Source organism: Terrapene carolina, unplaced genomic scaffold (assembly GCF_002925995.2).
Source record: "Terrapene carolina triunguis isolate 2854851 unplaced genomic scaffold, T_m_triunguis-2.0 Scaffold141, whole genome shotgun sequence".
Taxonomy (NCBI): domain Eukaryota; kingdom Metazoa; phylum Chordata; order Testudines; family Emydidae; genus Terrapene; species Terrapene triunguis.
The window spans coordinates 8,014,346-8,033,750 of NW_020664492.1; the positions used below are offsets into that span (position 1 = coordinate 8,014,346).

General features: G+C 43.1%; 1 protein-coding gene across 2 annotated transcripts in view; it reads left to right on the forward strand.

Annotated features, from left to right (window-relative positions):
- LOC113406820 (sister chromatid cohesion protein PDS5 homolog B) overlaps positions 1 to 19,405 on the forward strand; it is a 216,416-nt gene that overhangs the window by 154,142 nt on the left and 42,869 nt on the right. For both annotated transcript variants that reach the window (XM_026653572.1, XM_026653573.1), the window contains exons 23-24: positions 1,757 to 1,880; positions 13,003 to 13,207. In XM_026653572.1, the coding sequence (XP_026509357.1) occupies positions 1,757 to 1,880; positions 13,003 to 13,207 (329 nt within the window). The remainder of the gene's footprint in view (positions 1 to 1,756; positions 1,881 to 13,002; positions 13,208 to 19,405) is intronic.

A 19,405-nucleotide genomic window follows, 5' to 3' on the forward strand; every position in this document is an offset into this window, starting at 1 on the left:
TAAACGCTTAAGGTCTGGGACTGTCTCTTATGTGTTTGTATAATCTCTAACACAGTTAGGCCCTGATCTTATTCTGGCTTCTGTGCACTGCTATAATACAAATAATATTTAATATGAATAATTTGAACTTTGTAATCATTTAGCCAATTTACATGTAAAATCTGACTTAATTTTCAAAATAAGATTTTGTGATACTGTAAAATGGTTGAGTAAAATTAAGAGTTCTTAAGCTTATCCTTTCTCTTCACCAACAAATACATTTCTACCACAAAGAAAGCAAACTTGTCTGGCAAGACTTATTTATTCTTTATAAACCCATACTACTTATTGCATGTGACTCAATTAGCATACTTGTTTTTTCTCTCAATTTTTTTCCATTCTATTTTAGTTAGAAGCCACTGTGCACTAGAAAATTCCAGAATCATTCTTCATGCCCTTTTTGTTGTAGTAGCATTCCAGTTCTACATGACTTCAAAAAAATTGTTAGCTAACCCCCTTAAAACTTTACGGTACACGACTAGACGATTTGAGTATGTTCAAAATCGCCAAGTATTCTGTCATGTTCTGGTTATTAATAAGTATAGTTACAATCTTTTCCTTCCTAATCACCCCAACTTTTAAATACATTTTTCATGATAAAGATGGATTTAAAATAGTCTGGTAGCTGTTGCTCCATAAATACCTGAGAGAAAGATTAAGGCGTTCAATATTTTGTCATCTTTCATATATCAGTAATTTTATCCCCTCATTAATTAGATCTGTTTTCTACTACAAGTTGCCAGGGGAAAAAGCTATGCTTGTTATAGCAGTCAACACTAGAGTCCAGGCCCAAGCCAGAGCCTGTGTGAGACATGAGACTCTTTGAGATCTATTTCTTTTTGACAATTAGATGCACAGAAGGCCAAAAGAAATGCTAATTTCCCAGAAATGAGAGAGAGAGAATTTTGAAAGTCCCTGAAGGCTAGCAATAAACTGATTATAAATTTATACAGATTGGGTCAATACCAATTTGCAGAGATAAGTTGAAACTATTTTATACTCTTATGATCTCTTTGTCATTATAGTATTACTCAGTGTACCAAAAATCCAACCATATTTGGAAAATAGCAAATGCCTGATTAGGGGAGCATGTAAATCAATTACTGGTACTCCTAAAACATTGAGAGAGAGTTGGTTTGATTCACCAGATCCCTTTATCTGGCTTCCTAGGAGAGGGAATGCTTTAGCCATTATACTGAGATTTCATAAGCCCTAGTATACACGAGGACATGATGCATATTGTGCTAGCATTCGCTAATACATAGGCATTATGATAAGGCAAACTGGAACCATTTCCTCATGTGAAACTCTTTGAGGAAATCACAAAGGAGATTAATTCCCTTGGGGAAAATGTGCCCAAGTGTATAGGTGTACCCTAAGTAGGTTGTGATTATGCTGTCATGAATCTGGAAACTAATCCCTTTCATACAGCAAATAACACAAGGTTTAGCAGAGGTACTATGCAAACCTCTAGATGGGTAGAGATTCCATGAGAAGTATTAATTTACAAGGTTCTAATTTTACTTTTCAGTTACTTACATAATTATTTTGTGTACAGAAAGCAAAGGCCATTCAAATTCCTCACTGTTCCACCTGAGCCATTTTTCAGCATGATGGAGAAAAATTGTTTCAGACTTGAGGAACTTGATTCCATGACACAGATACTTAAATAATCTTGAACTAATTTAACCCATCTACCTCTGTGCTTGTTTTTCAGTAAACCCGATATGTCTCGTCTGAGGCTGGCTGCTGCTAGTGCTATTGTGAAGCTGGCACAGGAACCTTGTTACCATGAAATCATCACATTAGAACAATACCAGCTGTGTGCATTAGCCGTTAATGTAAGGAAATGGGGTGGAGGGAAGAGAGAGGAGTGTGTGTCTGTCTGTCTGTCTGAATCAGCTAATATGTATGCTAATAATCTGTGGCTTCAGATCACTAAGAATATTCATTTGAAGAGTCATTCTCAATATTCAGATTGCAATTCTAACTTGTCCTCAATTTTAAATTTGTTTCTCATGATCCTGAAAATTCAGGGTTTTTTTATTATGTTGAAATGATGGATACTACTAGGAACTAAAAGCAATAAAGGAGTGTGGTCTAATAGTAAGAGCAGTGGACCGAGCATTAGAAAATTGGTATTCATTGCAACTAAAAGATTCTTCTAGTATCTATTTGCCAAACTTCAGCTAGATAACAAACATTTTAATGCTGACGTAGTAATGTAAGAAAGATACACTGGGGTATGATGATTTTTAGAGAGATCTTTGGTTCTTACGAGCCATGCAAAGTTCACTTTGTGATATTGACTTGTTTTGAGGTCTGCAGAAAAAAACTCTCATCCTGCAGACCTTAAGGGAATATCTACATTGCAATTAAACAACCGCTGCTGGCCTCTGTCAGCTGACTCTGGCTACGGGGCTGTTTATTTGTAGTGTAGACGTTCAGTCTCGAGCTAGAGCGTATGATTTCTCAACTCTGCCTCCCCTGCTTTTAGTTTTCTAGTATTTATACAGTGCTGTATACGTTCATGGCTCTTCACAGTTAAAATGTACAGCTCTCTGCCTCCAGGAGTTTACACTCTGAATTGGACATAATATGGCATTCCTAGAGCCGCGTGGAGCAGCATCGGATCCTGCTCCCCGGCTGGAGCTCTGGAGCGGGGCAAGCCCCAGACCCCACTCCCCAGCAGGAGCTCAAGGGCTGGATTAAAATAGCTGGTGGGCGAGATCCGGCCCGCGGGGCCATAGTTTGCCCACCCCGACCTATCTGGAGATAGGTGTGAATGATGTAAGATTTTAAAAGCAAGGAAAAGGAGGTGATACACAATGAAATGAGGATCAAACCAACAACCAGGATTTTTGATAGATTGGGGACAATGAGTATCTAGAAGACTGGAGGAACTTTAGTCAAGGAGGAAGATGATTAAGGCATGGACAAATAAATTTTGGCTACTGGCACTGGAAGGAAGGGGGAAACATGAGAAAACCCATCCTGGTGCATCAAGTCCAATATCCTGTTTTCAACACTGTCCTGAGGACTTCAAAATGTGTAGAGGACAAAGTGATAGGCTTTGGTTACATACCCAACACAGGGAAAAGAGGAGAGAAGAGAGTCAAAAACACCCCCCCCCCACCACCCCTTGGTTATTAAGTCTGTGTAACAGGGAGGATAGTCAGACCACAAAATGGAGGTAGTGGAGAGAGTTGGGAACATAATATTATGCACTTGGTTTTGGTTTATACTGAGTCTGAGAGTGGCGAACCATCCAAGATGAAATATATATATATGAGACACACCCAGAGAGGTTTACAGGCTGAACAGCAGATGGGCCTGCAGTTGAGATATATGTTTGAGTCCTCAGCACAGAGTTGATATTTAAAATCTACTAAAGCACTAATAGGAAAGTAGCAATGGCACTAATTGGAATGAGAACAAAATACACAACTAAGGACCTAACTGAAATTTAATATTCTAATTTTTAAAAAATAGAACAAAAAACCAAGTTGTATATAAAAACAAGAATACATCATGATCTTCATTGCTATAAACCTTGTTCAGGAAGGGGATTTGGGAAGACTTTTTTCATTAGATATGGAGCGGCATGGCCCCAGTCCATCGCTCCAGCCAGGGAGCAGGGTCGGGGGCCGCTCCCGGAAGCAGCGGCATGGCCCCGCTCCTACATGTAGGGGCAGACAGGGGGCTCTGCTCTGCACTCTGCCCCCCGCCCCAAACGCGGCCCCTGCAGCTCCCATTGGCCGGGAACTGCAGCCACTGGGAGCTGCAGGGGCAGTGCCTGTGGACGAGGCAGCGTGCAGATTCACCTGGCCGTGGTTCCGCGTAGGAGCCAGAGGGGGGACATGGCTGCCGTTTCTGTGAGCCACTTGAGGAAAGCGCTTCCCGGAGCCTGCCCCCCTTCGCCCCCCCCCGTCCCCCCCCCCCAACGTCCCAACCCACTGCCCCAGCCCTGATCCCCCTTGATCCTAGCCCAGAGCACCCTCCTGCACTCCAAACCCCTCATTCCCAGCCCCATCCCAGAGCCGCACCCCCAGCCGGATCCTGCACCCTTTCCCGCACCCCAAGCCCCACCCCTGATCCCCCTCCCGCCCTCCGAACCCCTTGGTCCCAGCCCGCAGCACCCTCCTACACCCCAAACTCCTCATCCCCATCCCCACCCAGAGCCCCCTCCCGCACCCTGAACTCCTCATTTCTGGCCCCACCCCAGAGCCCGCATTTCCAGCCGGAGCCCTCACCTTCTCCCACACCGCAACCCCAATTTTGTGAGCATTCATGGCACGCCATACAATTTCTATTCCCAGATGTGGACCTTGGGCCAAAAAGTTTGCCCACCCCTGCGATAGGCCTTCTGCATTCTTTTCTCACCACTTCCATTCTCTCACTGGTTACAGCCTTGCTGTCACCTTTATTTTTCTCACATTCCCACCTCTGTGTCATAGAATAATAGAATATCAGAGTTGGAAGGGACCTCAGGAGGTCATCTAGTCCAACCCCCAACTAAATAAACTGTGCCTTCTGTGCATCTTCCCCTTTGCATAGAATCATTTTGCAAACTTGTTAACCAAGTCACATTCCTTGCTTTCAGATCTGTCCTAAAAACTCAATTCTACTTCATTTCCTACAAGATGCGAGCTTAAAAAAGGGGGTGGGATTTAAAAGTTAATGGAACCATCAAAATTCACAAATGCTTTACTTAGTAACAACAATCTCACTTTTGTCACTCTTGTCCCCTCTATCACTTTTCCTCCCCCGCTTTTTTGTCTGTTCATGACCTTCTCATGTAGTATCCTGTAGAGTGTAAGCTCTTTCGAGGCAGGACTGTGGCTTTCATTTTTTTCCCTTAGGCTTCTAATCTACTTCTGAGGTTTGAAAATAATAAATAAACCCCACACTTTTCCTTGCCATTTTCCTCCACCCCTTTTGGCACTTCCTGCTTTCCTTCCCCTTCCAGCACATCTAACAGCAATTCTTTTTTTGATTGATGGTCCCTATGTGAATTCCACTGTGGGTGCACATGCGTTCCACATGCCAGAAACTGGAAGATTCTTGCTGGTAGTTTATGTTGGTCCGTGCCTGCACCGCTCATGCGCCAAACAGAAAGTAGAAGGGGTGGCCTACACCGACTGCCTCTTCAGTTCTTTTCTACAGCCCATGGTCTGAGGTAGAACCTCTTCAGTATCTGCAGTGTTTGCTAGCTTCTTCTGTGTTGAACTGTAAATATTTCGAAATAGTTTTTTAGATAGTTTTTATAGTTAAATAAGCATAGTTTTTAGTAAATAGGATCTTGGGGTTCTCCCCCGATATGCCCCTGGCCAGGCTCATATGGAATGACTAGTATGTCCAAGATCCCAGGGTTTAAGAACTGCGTTTCCTGCCTTCTGGCCTTCCTAGTCAGTGACGACCACATCAGGTGCCTCAGAGAAGCTCACATCCCCTTGAAATGCACTATTAGTCAAGCCTTCCCAAGCTGAACCTGTCAAGCCCATGAGTATAGGCTTTGGAAATTCTTGATGAATTGTACTATATGGTTCCAACTCTGGCCTGGCATATGCTCCTGTACATGGGGCAGAAGCACCGAGAAGCACACCTGCAAGCATGGTGATATCCGACTCTGAGGCCAGTGGGAGCAGAGGTAAGGACTTCTCCAAACAGTGGCATGAGAGAGAGGAAACACTTTCATAAGAAATGAGAGAAATCCCCCTCCAGGTCCTCATCCAAGAAGAGGGCCTCTTCTCTGCCTTCTTCCATGTTGGATGAGACTCCTCACCCTGGTGCAGACATGTCAGGAGTGCACAAGGAACATGGTACAAGTCTCCCAGTTCTGAAGAGCAAGAGCACCTGAAACTTCACTAACTGCAGGAGCAGGACCATCCTTGGTACCAGTAAGAGAGAAACAGAAGTGGATGCCTCCTACATCAATGGTACCATTACACCATAGTAAGACAGGCACAAGGCCAACACTGCCAGTCCTGTGGAAAGAAAGGCGTCCTTTCCATCCCCTTCCATCTGGGGATAGTTACATCATCCCTAAGGGCATTGCTATCCTTTTGGACCCAGAATCCCCAGTCCTGTCAAAGCTGATCATGACAAGGGAAGTCCCCATACTATTTATCTAATGCATACAAGCAAGGGTGAGTTGCTCACTGATAACCTCTACTAGCTGGGGCATAACAATGCCCTTGGTACTGACAGCATTGCCCTTGGAGTCAGAAGCTGCCTTTTTCTCTGGCAAGTCATGTGTTAGTGGGAGAGCATGTCCACTCCCATTGGGTCATGGGATTAGTCCAGACAGAGGATCTAGAGCAGGGGTGGCCAACCTGAGCCTGAGAAGGAGCCAGAATTTACCAATGTACATTGCCAGAGAGCCACAGTAATACATCAGCAGCCCCCCATCAGCTTTTCCCCCCTCCCAGTGCCTCCTGCCCACCTGCAGCCCCGCCGATCAGCGCCTCCCCCTCCCTCCCCACACCTCCTGATCAGCTGTTTCGTGGCATGCAGGAGGCTCGGGAGGGGGGAGAGCGAGGACATGGCAGGCTCAGAAAGGGGTGGAGTGGGGCAGGGCCTATGGCAGAGCCAGGGGTTGAACAGTGAACACCCCCTGGCACATTGGAAAGTTGGTGCCTGTAGCTCCAGCCCTGGAGTCGGTGCTTATACAAGGAGCCGCATATTAACTTCTGAAGAGCCGCATGTGGCTCCGGAACCACAGGTTGGCCACCCCTGATCTAGAGCCTCTTGGACACCATCCCTGTTGCATAGGAGAAATCATGCACCTCAGTACTAGTGGTACGCTAGTCCCTGGGGACCACCTCAATTTCCTTTTGACCCCTTGCACTGAACTTATTGAGGCTTGTGAGACCCGTGCACATTATATCCCAAGTCTTTATGATCCTATCATGAATCCAGACATCTCTCCCCTCCCAGAGAGGAGCCTTAACCACCTCAGGCATTAATGGAGGAAGAGGAAGAACTGGATCCAAGAGAGCCACCAGCTTTGTTGGTGTTATCGTCATCATCCCCAGACAAAGTGGTTGCACCAGTCTCACCTTCTCCAGCTGATGACTAAAGACAATTTCAAGACCTACTAAGGAGGATCACAGGCACATTCCGGATCCCTGTGGCGAAAGTGTTGGACACTCCTCTTAAACTTCTGGATGTTCCCCAAAGGGTTGGTCCCAGCAAGGTGCCATTTCCCATTAAGGAGGCAGTCTTAGAACTGACCAAGATGGTCTGCAACACCCTGGCCATGTGTAACTCTACTCCTGGGGGGGGGAAAAATGGAGAGATACTTCATGCCAGCTATAGGAGCAGAATTTTATTTACGCACCCTGCTCTGAATTCATTAGTAATTCAAGCTTCACTGAAAGAGGCAGGCAGTGTCAGCTGAGATCCACTCCTCCTAGTAGAAAAGTTAAAAACATTTAGATCTCTCAGGGAGAAAATTTACTATGCGGAATGGGAAGCTGGTTGAAGTAAAATCCTATCAGGCACTAATGTCAAAGTATCACCACATTAATTATACTAAGCTTGAGAATTCACTGACGCACTCCGCCAGAGGATACGCTGCAGTTCAAAGTGCTCATCACGGAGGGCAAACTGCTGGCTAGATCTTCCCTTCAGGCCTCAGGCAATACAGTGGATACAGCCTCCTACTGGCTGGCATCTATATTTATAGTCATCTTTCGGGCATTGTGGACTTAATCCTGCAGATTTCCCAAAGAAATCCAATCCATGATGGAAAATCTGCCCTTTGAGGGAAACAGTTTGTTCAGTGAAAAGACAGATGAGATGTTATATTCCCTAAAGGACCAAAGGGCAGTCGGTCACTCACTGGCTAGCTACACTCCAGAGCCAGGGAGAAATACCATACCAGTTTGCAAACATACAAGCAGTGACCAGCTCCTCAACCCTTTTATCATCAAAAGGGTTACAAGCGACCCAGCACGCGGCAGAGGGTGCAGTGGAGCAAGCATAATGTTTCCCCTTCACCCTTCTTCCAACCCCAACCTCCCATTAGAAAGCACTTATGACAAGATCTTTGAGAGCTGCAAATCAATCCATCTACCAGATCTCTCTCTTCAGGACTCCAGCACCCAATTTGGTAGCTGCCCAGCTCATTTTTGCCAAGCTTGGTATCTTTTAATGACAGACAAATGAGTCCTGGAGATCATCTATACTGGCAACACTATAGAATTTCTTTCCTTTTCCCCTCCAAACCTTCTTCCCCGTCTCTCTTCAGGGGGCTGGTCCACACTGGGGCGGGGGATCGATCTAGGAAACGCAACTTCAGCTACGAGAATAGCGTAGCTGAAGTCGACGTTTCCTAGATCGAACTAAGTTTACTTACTGCGGGTCCACGCGGCGCAGGCAAGCTCCCCCGTCGACAGCGCTTCCTCCTCTCGGTGAGCAGGAGTTCCGCAGTCGACGGGGGAGCGCTTCTGGGATCGATTTATCGCGTCCAGATGAGACACAATAAATCGATCCCAGAAGATCGATCTCTACCTGCCGAATCGGGCGGGTAGTGTGGACCTAGCCAGGGACTCTTCTCAGGAGAGGATTCTCAGTCAAGAAGAACACTCCCTGCACTATCTGGGAACAATAGAACCGGCCTCAACACAGGAGGAAGGTATTTTACTCAGAATACTTCCTCATCCCCAAAAAGAAAGGAGGATGGAAACCCACCTTAAATCTCATATGATTGAATGCTTTCATCCAACGATTAAAGTTCAGAATGGTCATCCTGGCCTCAATAACTCCCTCACTGAACAAGGCCAGTTGGTTCTCAGTTGTCAATTTAAAGGATGCCTACATCCATCTTGCACACAGAAGATTCCTGAGATTCACTGTAGATCATAATCAATACAGAGTGCTCCCCTTCGGCCTTGTGACAGTTGCAAGTATATTCACAAAAGTGTTGTTGAAAGTGGTAGCCCACTTCTGCCACTGGGACTCATCAGCTTTTCCCTGCCTCAACAACATGGTACTTAATCTTCTGTGTTCATTGGGACTTAAAGTAAACATTGAAAAGTCCATTTTAGTTCCACCATAGACTATATAGATTTTTATCAGGATGATGCTGGACTCTCAATGCCAAAGTTTACCTACCTCAGGACGGATTCCAGTCCATAAAGGATCTAATCACTCAGCTTCAGCTGAGTCCATAGACATCAGATTGCATGTGCCTCATCTGTCTAAGACCTATGGCTTCAGTTACTTATGTGATATCCTTCATGAGACTTCACCATCGATGTGTGCAGCCTTGGTTAAGGGCAGTCTGTATGCTGAGCAAACACATTCTAGACAAATTAGTCTTGCTCCCCCCAAGAGTGCGAGCTTCCCTCTCATGGTGGGAGAACAAGGAGGCTGTGTGTGCTTGTGGGAGCCCTTTGTATCTCCTCCGCCTGCAAAGAGACTGATCATAGATGCTTCTTTGGTAGTATGGAAAGCCTATTTAGATGAACATGAAGCCCAAGTTACATGAACCTCTCCCTCACAAGAGTCCCAATTGTACATAAATCTCCTGGAGCTATAGCAGTTCACAAGGCCTACAGATGATTTCTTCTGTTCATTCGAATCCTGAATGTTCAAGTCAAGTCAAACAATGTGACAGCAGTGTTCTACATCAACAGACAAGGGGAAGCAAGGTCCACCCATCTTTGTATACAAGCAGTCAATCTTTGGAACTGATATATTTATCACTAGATGGTCATCTCAGCAATGCATCTAACAGGGATACGTAAGTTAGCAGACAGCCTCAGCAGGCACTTGCCAGGGATCACAAATGGGAAATACACAATTTGGTGGGTCAGAATGTATTTAGACAATGGAGGTCCCCATCTTGGGCCTTGTTTGCATCTCAGGAGAACAAGAAATGTCCAGCCTTCTGTTCCAGGGGATCTCAAGGTCAGGGCTGTAGAGGAGACACATGTCTGGTTCTATTGTCAGGGCAACTAACATAAGCCTTCCCACCTATTCCACTTTTACCTTAGATTCTAAGAGAGAACAAGCAAGAGGGAGCATTGGTGATCCTGATTTGTTCCCAAGTGGCATAGACAATTCTGGTTTCCCATCATTCTCCAGATGTCAGCACATTCATGCATCCATATCCAGCTCTTCCCAGACCTGTTGATCCAAGACAAAGGCAAGATCAGTCATTCCAGTCCTGCATCCGTACATCTAAATGCCTGGTATTCATTCATATGGGCAACAAAGCTAGAAAAGACATGGTCAGAAGCAGTTCAATCCCTGTATAATAGTCGTAGGGAAGGAGTCCACAAAAAAGTGCTACATGGCAAAGTGGAAAAGATTTTGTATCTGGTGTCAACATTGTTGGGTAACACCAGAGGATTCTGACATCCCTATCATCTTGGAATATCTCCTCTTCTTAAAGTCATTGGTCTATTTCTTAGCTCCCTACGGATGCATTTAGCTGCTTATCAGCATCTGTCACTGTGCAGTTGACAACCACTTAATCTTCACCCATCCTGTTACAGTACGTTTTCTAAAGGGCTTATCAATAGTACCTTTCTTACGATACTGAAATCTTACCCTGATTTAGGACCTCAGTTGAGTCTTCTCAGCGTTAACAAAGACTTCCTTTGAACCCTTACCCAAATATTCCTTTGCCCACCTATCAGTGAAGCTTGTCTTTCTGATGGCCGTTATTTTAGCCAGAAGAGTAGGTGAGCTGGAGGTCCTTAAGACGGATCTGCCTTACACAGTCTTGCATAGGGGCAGTGTCTCCCTGAGATTACACCCAAATTTCACCCGCAAGATGATCTCAGAATTCCGTCTAAATCAGATTATTTTCTTACCTGTGTTCTTCCCAAAGCCGCAAGCCTCCAGTGAGGAGAAGTGGCTTCACTCTGGGTGTCCATCAACCTTTGGCATTCTACCTGCAAAGGAATAAGTCCTTTAGGAAATCACCTAGATTGTTCGTATCCTTTGTGGAACTTGTAAGTGATTCATCCCAAAGCTTGTCCAAATGGATTTCAGATTGCATCATACTCTGTTACGAGTTAACGGCAACCTCTTTCCCATGAGGGGTAAGGGACCGCTTGACTAGAACACAGACTGCATCAGTAGCCTTGCTCCAAGAGGTTCCTTTCCTGGAAATTTGTAAAGTGGCAACATGGAGCTCTGTTCACACTTTCACAAGACATTATGCCCTGGTGCAGACTTCTACAACTGATGCAGCTTTTGGCAGAGCAGTCCTCCAATTAGTGGTAGAGCAGAGGTCCTTGCATGCTTTTCCTCAATGAATACTGCTTGTGAATCACCCATGGTGGGATACACATAGGGGCTTTCACTCAGAGAAAGAAAGGTTACTTGTCTTTAAGAACTCCAGTTACATTAAGGTGTGTGGTCCCTGTCTGTATTCCACTATACGCCCTCCTTTCCCTCTGTTGCAGAGCATTGCTAAGGTTTTTCATTGTAGAAAGGTACTGGAGAGGCAGTCGGTTGGTCTACACTGTCTCTTATACCCTTGGTTTGGAGCATAAGGAGGATAGGGGCACAGGTGTGCTCCAACAGACACTGCTTGCAAGAATCTTCTGGTGTCAGACATGTGGGGCACATGCATTCCTGCAGTCTAATACAGATAGGTACCACACAACTTGAAGAACTCTAGTTACTGTAAAGTAAATAACCTTTCTTTCTGTGCCTGGTGCTAGAGCAGCTAATATAGTTTAATGACTTTTGTGTTTCCAAGAGGTACTACTACGGATGCTCAATGGAACAGCAATCTATATCACCTAGGTGGAATAAAAAGCTATACCTGGGTGTCAAATATTCCAGTTCAGACTTTTGTACACACATGTTTAGAGTAACCCTTTGGTATTGGAGCCCATTTCTTAGTTAGACATTCAGTCCCACCCCTTTTTAATTCTCATCCTCTGCTTAGTAGCATCAGTTGATTCTAGTCACAGGTTAGGATGCCAACTGATAAAGCCACAGCCCAATGGTGCTTCTTAGATTAATTTGCAGGGAATATTCTAAAAGTGGAAAGTTTATTTTTCCCCTTTTGTTTTGGTCTACTTTCTGATGTATGGTCTTTCTCCTAGCAGTACTTCAGACACTCACGGTGCTCCTGTGCTGGTTGGGTATATTTTTGAAACTGTACCATGTTATAATAACTTGTTCAAATTACTGGCGTGCTCTCTGCATTTGGTGCTCTAATTACGCACCTTTTGTTGTCTATTGCTGAATTAATTTTGAACTGTTTAACAGATAATGTATGACTTTTCATGTTATAGTTCTAATAATTGGAACTATGTTATTATATAGTGAATTTTCCGGAACCAAGACTAAAGGGGAGGATATCTTTTGCCATTATAAAAATATTTGTAAACTTTAATTGGACGTCTCTTGACTAAGCAGGAGAGGTAGAAAGCTTAAGTTAAGCAGGGAGTTAGAGTTTGTCAGGTGCTTTTCAGTGGCCTGAAAATCTATTTTGATTTTACCACTTTACATTTCCACATTGTTTTGTTTGTTTTAACTATCAATAAAGGCTTTATTACTTCAGTGGAACTCCTTATTTTTGGTCCTGATTCAGCAAGGTACTTAAATGTGTTTACGTTTGCAAGCAGTCCCTTTGAAGTCAATAGGAGGGAATGATCATGTGCTTAAAAGTTAGGCACATGCTTCTTAAGTGGGCCTTAAAAGGGCTTCAAGGTTGGACCTAAACCTGTACTTCAACATTCTTCTTGTTCTATAGGGGATTTTCTGTCCTTTAGGATACATCCAGTTGAATCCTAGTGAGTTCCTGGGGCGGGATGAAGAGATCTTCCTTTTCTATAGAATAGGAAGAATTTTATGGCTGCAAGGGGACGGATTGATTTTTTTTCATACATACCATCATTCATTTTTGTGTGTAACTTCTAAATGTCTGTATTATATGTAAAAATGCTCAGTTTTTTCTTTTTCTTTTTCATTTTTTTTTTTAAACAGGATGAGTGTTACCAAGTTAGACAAATATTTGCTCAGAAACTCCACAAAGGCCTTTCCCGACTACGGCTCCCTCTAGAATATATGGCCATTTGTGCGCTGTGTGCAAAAGACCCAGTGAAGGAAAGAAGAGCACATGCTAGGCAGTGCCTTGTGAAAAACATAAACGTGAGAAGAGAATATCTGAAGCAGCATGCAGCAGTGAGTGGTAAGAAAAATAAATAAAAGTAATTCTCAGCAAATGCAAATACAAGTCTGCTAGCTTGTATGCAGACCCTGACTAGGCTGTAAAAATATTGATTGATTTTTGTATAGTATTTCAGTAAATAAAAAGTAACTCTAAATTTGTAATAAATTTCATTTAAGAGATATCTCAGCTAATGAAAGGTTATACACATTTTACAACTAATTTTGCGTAACACAAGTTGTTAAAATAGAGTATACTGTTACAAAATGAAGTATTACAACCTTTTTAATGAGAGGTGTTTGCTCAAAGTTAGACTGTAAATTAAAATTCAAGAGCTAATGTAAAGGTATTGTTACATACGACAGCATTATGAACAAAGTGTTCATTTTAGTTCAGATTTAGTTCAGTTTAATTTAGATTTTAGTTCATTAGTTAATAGGAAACAAGATTAATGGTTTAAAAGCACATGGTGTCAAATTTGTCCGGCCCTTGTGCTGGTGTGTTCCAGAGCCTTCCCTCTAATCCTATGTGTGTCCTACAATTGTAGTCTCCGGCACTAAGGGAATTACGGGGACTGGTCCTTCCCCCATATACCATGACAGTTTAGTGCTTAATATGTTTTATGAATCATTACGGAGAGAGACTAATTAAGGCTGTAGCTAGTTTTCCACTATAATGCCAGTTTGGGCCCATATGCCTAATTTCACCAGAATTAAATAAACACGTGAAAATGGCCATAATAATCTGTTGCCAATGTAGGACCTTTTTAGAAATTTTAAGGCAACTTGGATAATTTTAGATTTTGTTTAAAATTTCTTTTTTAAAGTTTCCCTTTGATTCTTCGATTGGCCTGTGTTTTTGTCTTGTCCTAGGATTGGCTAAATCTATTTTTTTCTGTGTTTCAGTGGCAACTGGTATATTTGACTAATTTAGGAAAATTTGGTGGATTAATAATTTATTATATACAGTGGTCGTGAAAAATGTGAGTCCTATGTAGGGATTGTAAACCCTACATTGGGCAAAGGTTTGCAGATTGTTCTTTGAGTTCTGAAGACTTCAGTGTGGGGATTAGTAACAAAAGGATTCCTGCACCACAGCAATCATTGGAATGTTTTATAAACATAACTTTAGAAACTTAAAGAAATTCTAAGACCAGTATATTTAAGGCCATGAAAATATGTATCAGTAATGTCAGAGGAAAACGTTAAAATAAGTCTGTGGTTAATGAAAGCTAATCCATTAAGAAATTAGAAAATGTAAAGGCAAGATTATAATTTTAAAAAATGTACAAGTATGTAAATCAATATCAAGCTCAACCAAATAGCCTTTGTTGGGCCAATATCTCCTCCACACACCACTTAAAGTCAATAGGCACCCTGTACCACCTCATGCTTCTGTACAAGAGTGTAAAAGGCAGAACAGCCACCACCATCCCTCAATTACCTCTTCCCTCCCAGGGCAGCAAGATGAATCTCTAGTTGGAGAGGTTGAGGTTAGATATTAGGAAAAACTTTTTCATTAGGAGGGTGGTGAATCACTGGAATGGGTTACCTAGATAGGTGGTGGAATCTCCTTCCTTAGAGGTTTTTAAGGCCCAGCTTGACAAAGCTCTGGCTGGGATGATTTAGTTGGGGATTGGTCCTGCTCTGAGCAGGGAGTTGGACTAGACGACCTCCTGAGGTCCCTTCCAACCCTGAAATTCTTTGAATGTCCAATCTGCTGGTTCTGAAATCAAGCTAAACTTCTTTGAAATATTCTTCAAATCGTTAGAACCATTTTTGAGATCCTGTTTTGACTGTCATGAACTGATAACTAGCTGTCTGGATCAAACTTTGTTTGATCTGACCCTCCCTATCGCAGGGCTTTTTAAATGGTGGATTTGAAACCTGTAGGCTTGAAGACCGTCCATCCTACGATGGACTAATCTCTCTGCAAGAGACTCAGATGCTTACAGATTCACTGTCTGATACATGAGCTGGCCTCAGGTCTTGCACCAGGCCCAGTGCTCTCTTATACAATAGTTATTTCATCTAGGCCACATTTCCCTATTTTATTTATAAGACTGTCATGTGGCACTGTGTCAAAAACCTTATAAAATCAAGATAAGAACATAAGATATATCACATCTACTACTTTCCGCCATCCACTGGGCCAGTAACCATGTGAAAGAAGAAAATAAGGTGGGCTTGGCATGATTTGTTCTAGTCCAATCCATGTTGGCTATTACTTATTACCCTATGAGCTTCTAGGCACTTAAGACTACTTTGAAGAAGAGGCACTAAGGAAAGACCCAGCACCAATATCAAAACTGACCTCCGCTTTTGACACTAAACCTGGTAGTAACATCTCAGGTGTTGAAGTCAAGTGCTGAAAGCAGACAGTCTGAGCACAAAGGCAGAAGCTCAAGAAGGAACTCAGTGAGCTCCTGTGTGGGGACAGACATAGCAAAACCTCAGAGTAAAATTGTCCAAGCCCCACACAGCATCAAGGAGCAGACTGCAGTGCAGCAGTCTCTACCGCAGTGACCTCCGCATTGATGCCGGCCTGGAGGCATCAGACTCGTGCAAACCCAGGTCCATTGTTGGCACCAAGATGACCGTCAGCATCAGTACAGAGTTGGTGCGTTGTACGTTGATGCCATCCCTAGAGGAATTCTACTCCTCCGAGCCTTCACCAGGGCGGACGTTATTCTCCATGTCCTCAACCAGAGACCCTTCCCCTCTCAGGTGTGCCATTGAGAGACCTGCAGTCCTCAGCCACCACTGGCCCACCAAGCCTGCTGTTGGCTGGACCAACAGCATGGGGTCATCTGTACTCATACAGTGTGTCATGGCCTTGTTGGGAGTAATGGGCTTGCCTGCACAGGCATCAAGGAACTAATCAAGGGGTCAACAAACATGTGGACAAAGGTGATCTCATGGATATAGATTTTCAGAAAGCCTTTAACAAGGTCCCTCACCAAAGACTTTTGAGCAAAGTAAGCTGTCATGGGATAAGAGAGAAGGTCCTCTCACAGATCAGTAACTGGTTAAAAGATAGGAAACAAAGGATAGGAATAAATGGTCAGTTTTCAGAATGGAGTGCGGTAAATAGTGGTATTCCCCAGGGGTCTGTACTGGGACCAATACTCTTCAACATGCTCATAAATGATCTGGAAAAAGGGGCAAAAAGTGAGGTGGCAAAATTTACAGATGATAAAAAGCTACTCAAGATAGTTAAGTCCATAGTAGACTGCAAAGAGTTACAAAGGGATTTCACAAAACTGGATAACAGGCCAACAAAATGGCAGATGAAATTCAATTTTGATAATTGAAAGTAATGCACATTGGAAAACCTAATCCCAACTATACATATGAAATGATGGGGTCTAAATTAGCTGTTACCACTTAAGAAAGAGATCTTGGAGTCATTATGAATAGTTTTCTGAAACTATCCATTCAATGTGCATTAGCAGTCAAACAAGCTAACAGAACGGTGTGAATCATTAGGAAAGGGATAGATAATAAGACAAAGTATGATATTGCCTCTATATAAATGAATGTATGCCCACATCTTGAATACTGCATGCAGATGTGGTCACCCCATCTCAAAAAAGATGTATTAAAATTGGAAAAGATACAGAAAAAAACAAAAATGATTAGGGGTATGGAATAGCTTCTATATGAGGAGAGATTAATAAGACAGACTTTTCAGCTTGGAAAAGACATGACTAAGGGGGATATGATAGAGATCTATAAAATCATGACTGATGTGGAGAAAGTAAATAAGGAAGTGTTGTGTACTCCTCATAACACAAGATCTAGGGGTCACCACATGAAATTAATAGGCAGCAGCTTTAAAACAAACAAAAGGAAGTATTCCTTCACATAGTGCAGAGTCAACCTGTGGAACTCTTTGCCAGAAGATGTGAAGGCCAAGACTACAACAGGGTTCAAAAAAGAACTAGATAAATTCATAGAGAATAGGTCCATCAATGGCTATTAGCCAGGGTGGGCAGAGATGGTGTCCTCAGCCTCTGGTTGCCAGAAGCTGGGAATGGATGACGGGGCATGGATCACTTGATGATTACCTGTTCTGTTCATTCCCTCTGAAGCACTGGCTTTGACCACTGTTGAAAGATAGAATACTGAGCTAGATGGATATTTGGTCTGACCCAGTACAGTAGAACCTCAGAGTTATGAACACCTCAGGAATGGAGGTTGTTCGTAACTCTGAAATATTTGTAAATCTGAATAAAACATTATGGTTCTTTCAAAAGTTTACAACTGAACTTTAACTGTATACAGCTTTGAAACTTTACTATGCAGAAGAAAAATGCTGCTTTCCTTTAATTTTATATAGTTTACATTTAACACAGTATGGTAGTGTATTTCCTTTTTTTTTTTTTTTTTTTTTTTTTTATCTCTGCTGCTGCCGGATTGTGTACTTCCAGTTCCAAATGAGGTCTGTGGTTGACTGGCCAGTTCATAACTCTGGTGTTTATAACTCTGAGGTTCTACTGAATGGCTGTTCTTTATATGTACGTTTACATAGCCTCCACTCAGCTCACAGGAAGTACCTAAGATTCATGGTGGGGCCCAATCATTACAATACAAGGTTCTGCCCTTCAGACTCTCCACTGCACTGAGAGTTTTCACTGGTGGTCGTGGTAGCACATTTAAGGAAATGGAAGATCCATGTATGCCTGTATCCGGACAACTGACTGATCAGGGACAGGACACAGCAGGTGATTTAAATAGCCTCAGATTGTGTCCTTTCACTTTTATCTCAACTGGGACTCCTTGTGAACTGTGAGAAATAATCTCACACCATCACTGATAAGATTTTATAGGAATTTTGATCAGCTCTAGATCTGAAAAAGCCTAACTGCCAGATGACAAGTTCCAATCTCTTCAGTCCACCAGTATATGACCTACAGGCAAGACTATGACTGTTTGTGTGTGTCTCAGACTCTTAAAGCCCTAAATCAGCATACAAGTACATGCCAGATTTTACCTTCAACACTTATAACTGTGGCTGAGGTCCTTTCACACATCACATGAACAGGATGATCATAATCTTACCTCAAGTCCTGTGAGAGCTTGCTTTGAGGAAAGGGTGACACCTTCTGTCCCTCTCCCCAACAGTAACTCCTCTCATGGATGCTGCAGAGCCGACTGAGATGGTTACTTGAACCACCTTCAGATGCAAGGCACGTGGTCTCAAGATGATTTGAAACTACATATGGATGTCTTGGAGCTGAGGGTAATCAGATTAGCCTATATAGCATCTTGCCCATTCTGTGCAACTCATGGTTCACATCTTGATGAACACCACATTGGTAAGGCACTATATAACTAACAAGGAGATGCTCAGTCATCTCCTTTTTGCCAGGAAGGCTTCAAGTTCTGGGACATGATCCCACTAACTCTACACCTGTCAGGGGTCAACAGTAGATTTCCTGAATAGAAATGTGGTAACCAGTCATGAGTGGTCACTGTGGAAATTCTATCCTAGACCCAATATTCTGTCAGTGAGAAACTCCCACCACAGACTTGTTTGCCACAGTGGACAACATCGTGTCCAAATTTCTGCCCCAAAGAAGGTGAGAGCCCTGGCTTCCTGCTAGATTCCTTCATCTTTTTTGTGGTCTCAGGGCCTCCTGTATGCTTTACTGCCAGTTCCCCTGATTTCACCCGAGCCCATGAATAATATTTAAAATCAGATGACAAGACCTTGATCATCATGATAGCCCCATACTGATATGATAGCCCAAGTGGTTTTGTTTGTTGGACCTGTTCTAGATTTCCAAGCAGCCTCCCATATGCCACCTGGCTTACCTAGACATAATATCCCAGAACCTCAGTCAGATGCTGCACCTGCAGTCATTGTACTTGATGGCTTGGATGTTGACTGACTGACAGCACTGTTGTAAAAGATTGTGCCCTACAAGTTCAGGAAATTCTTGTGCGGAGGAGGAGACCTTGCACCACAAAGACTTACTTGAATCTTGGATTACATAATACTTCTGAAACAAACTGGGCTAGCATTTAACTCCCTTAAGGTTCACCTTGCCACAATATCAGCATGTCATACTCCAGTTCATATCCTCTGGTATCGAAATTCCTAGAGCCTTCTTCATACTTGTGCTCCAGTCAGAGACCCAATTCTCATGTGGGACCTTAGAATCATCCTTTTAAAGCTTATAGAGCCTGCCTTTGAGCTGCTGTTGAAATGTTC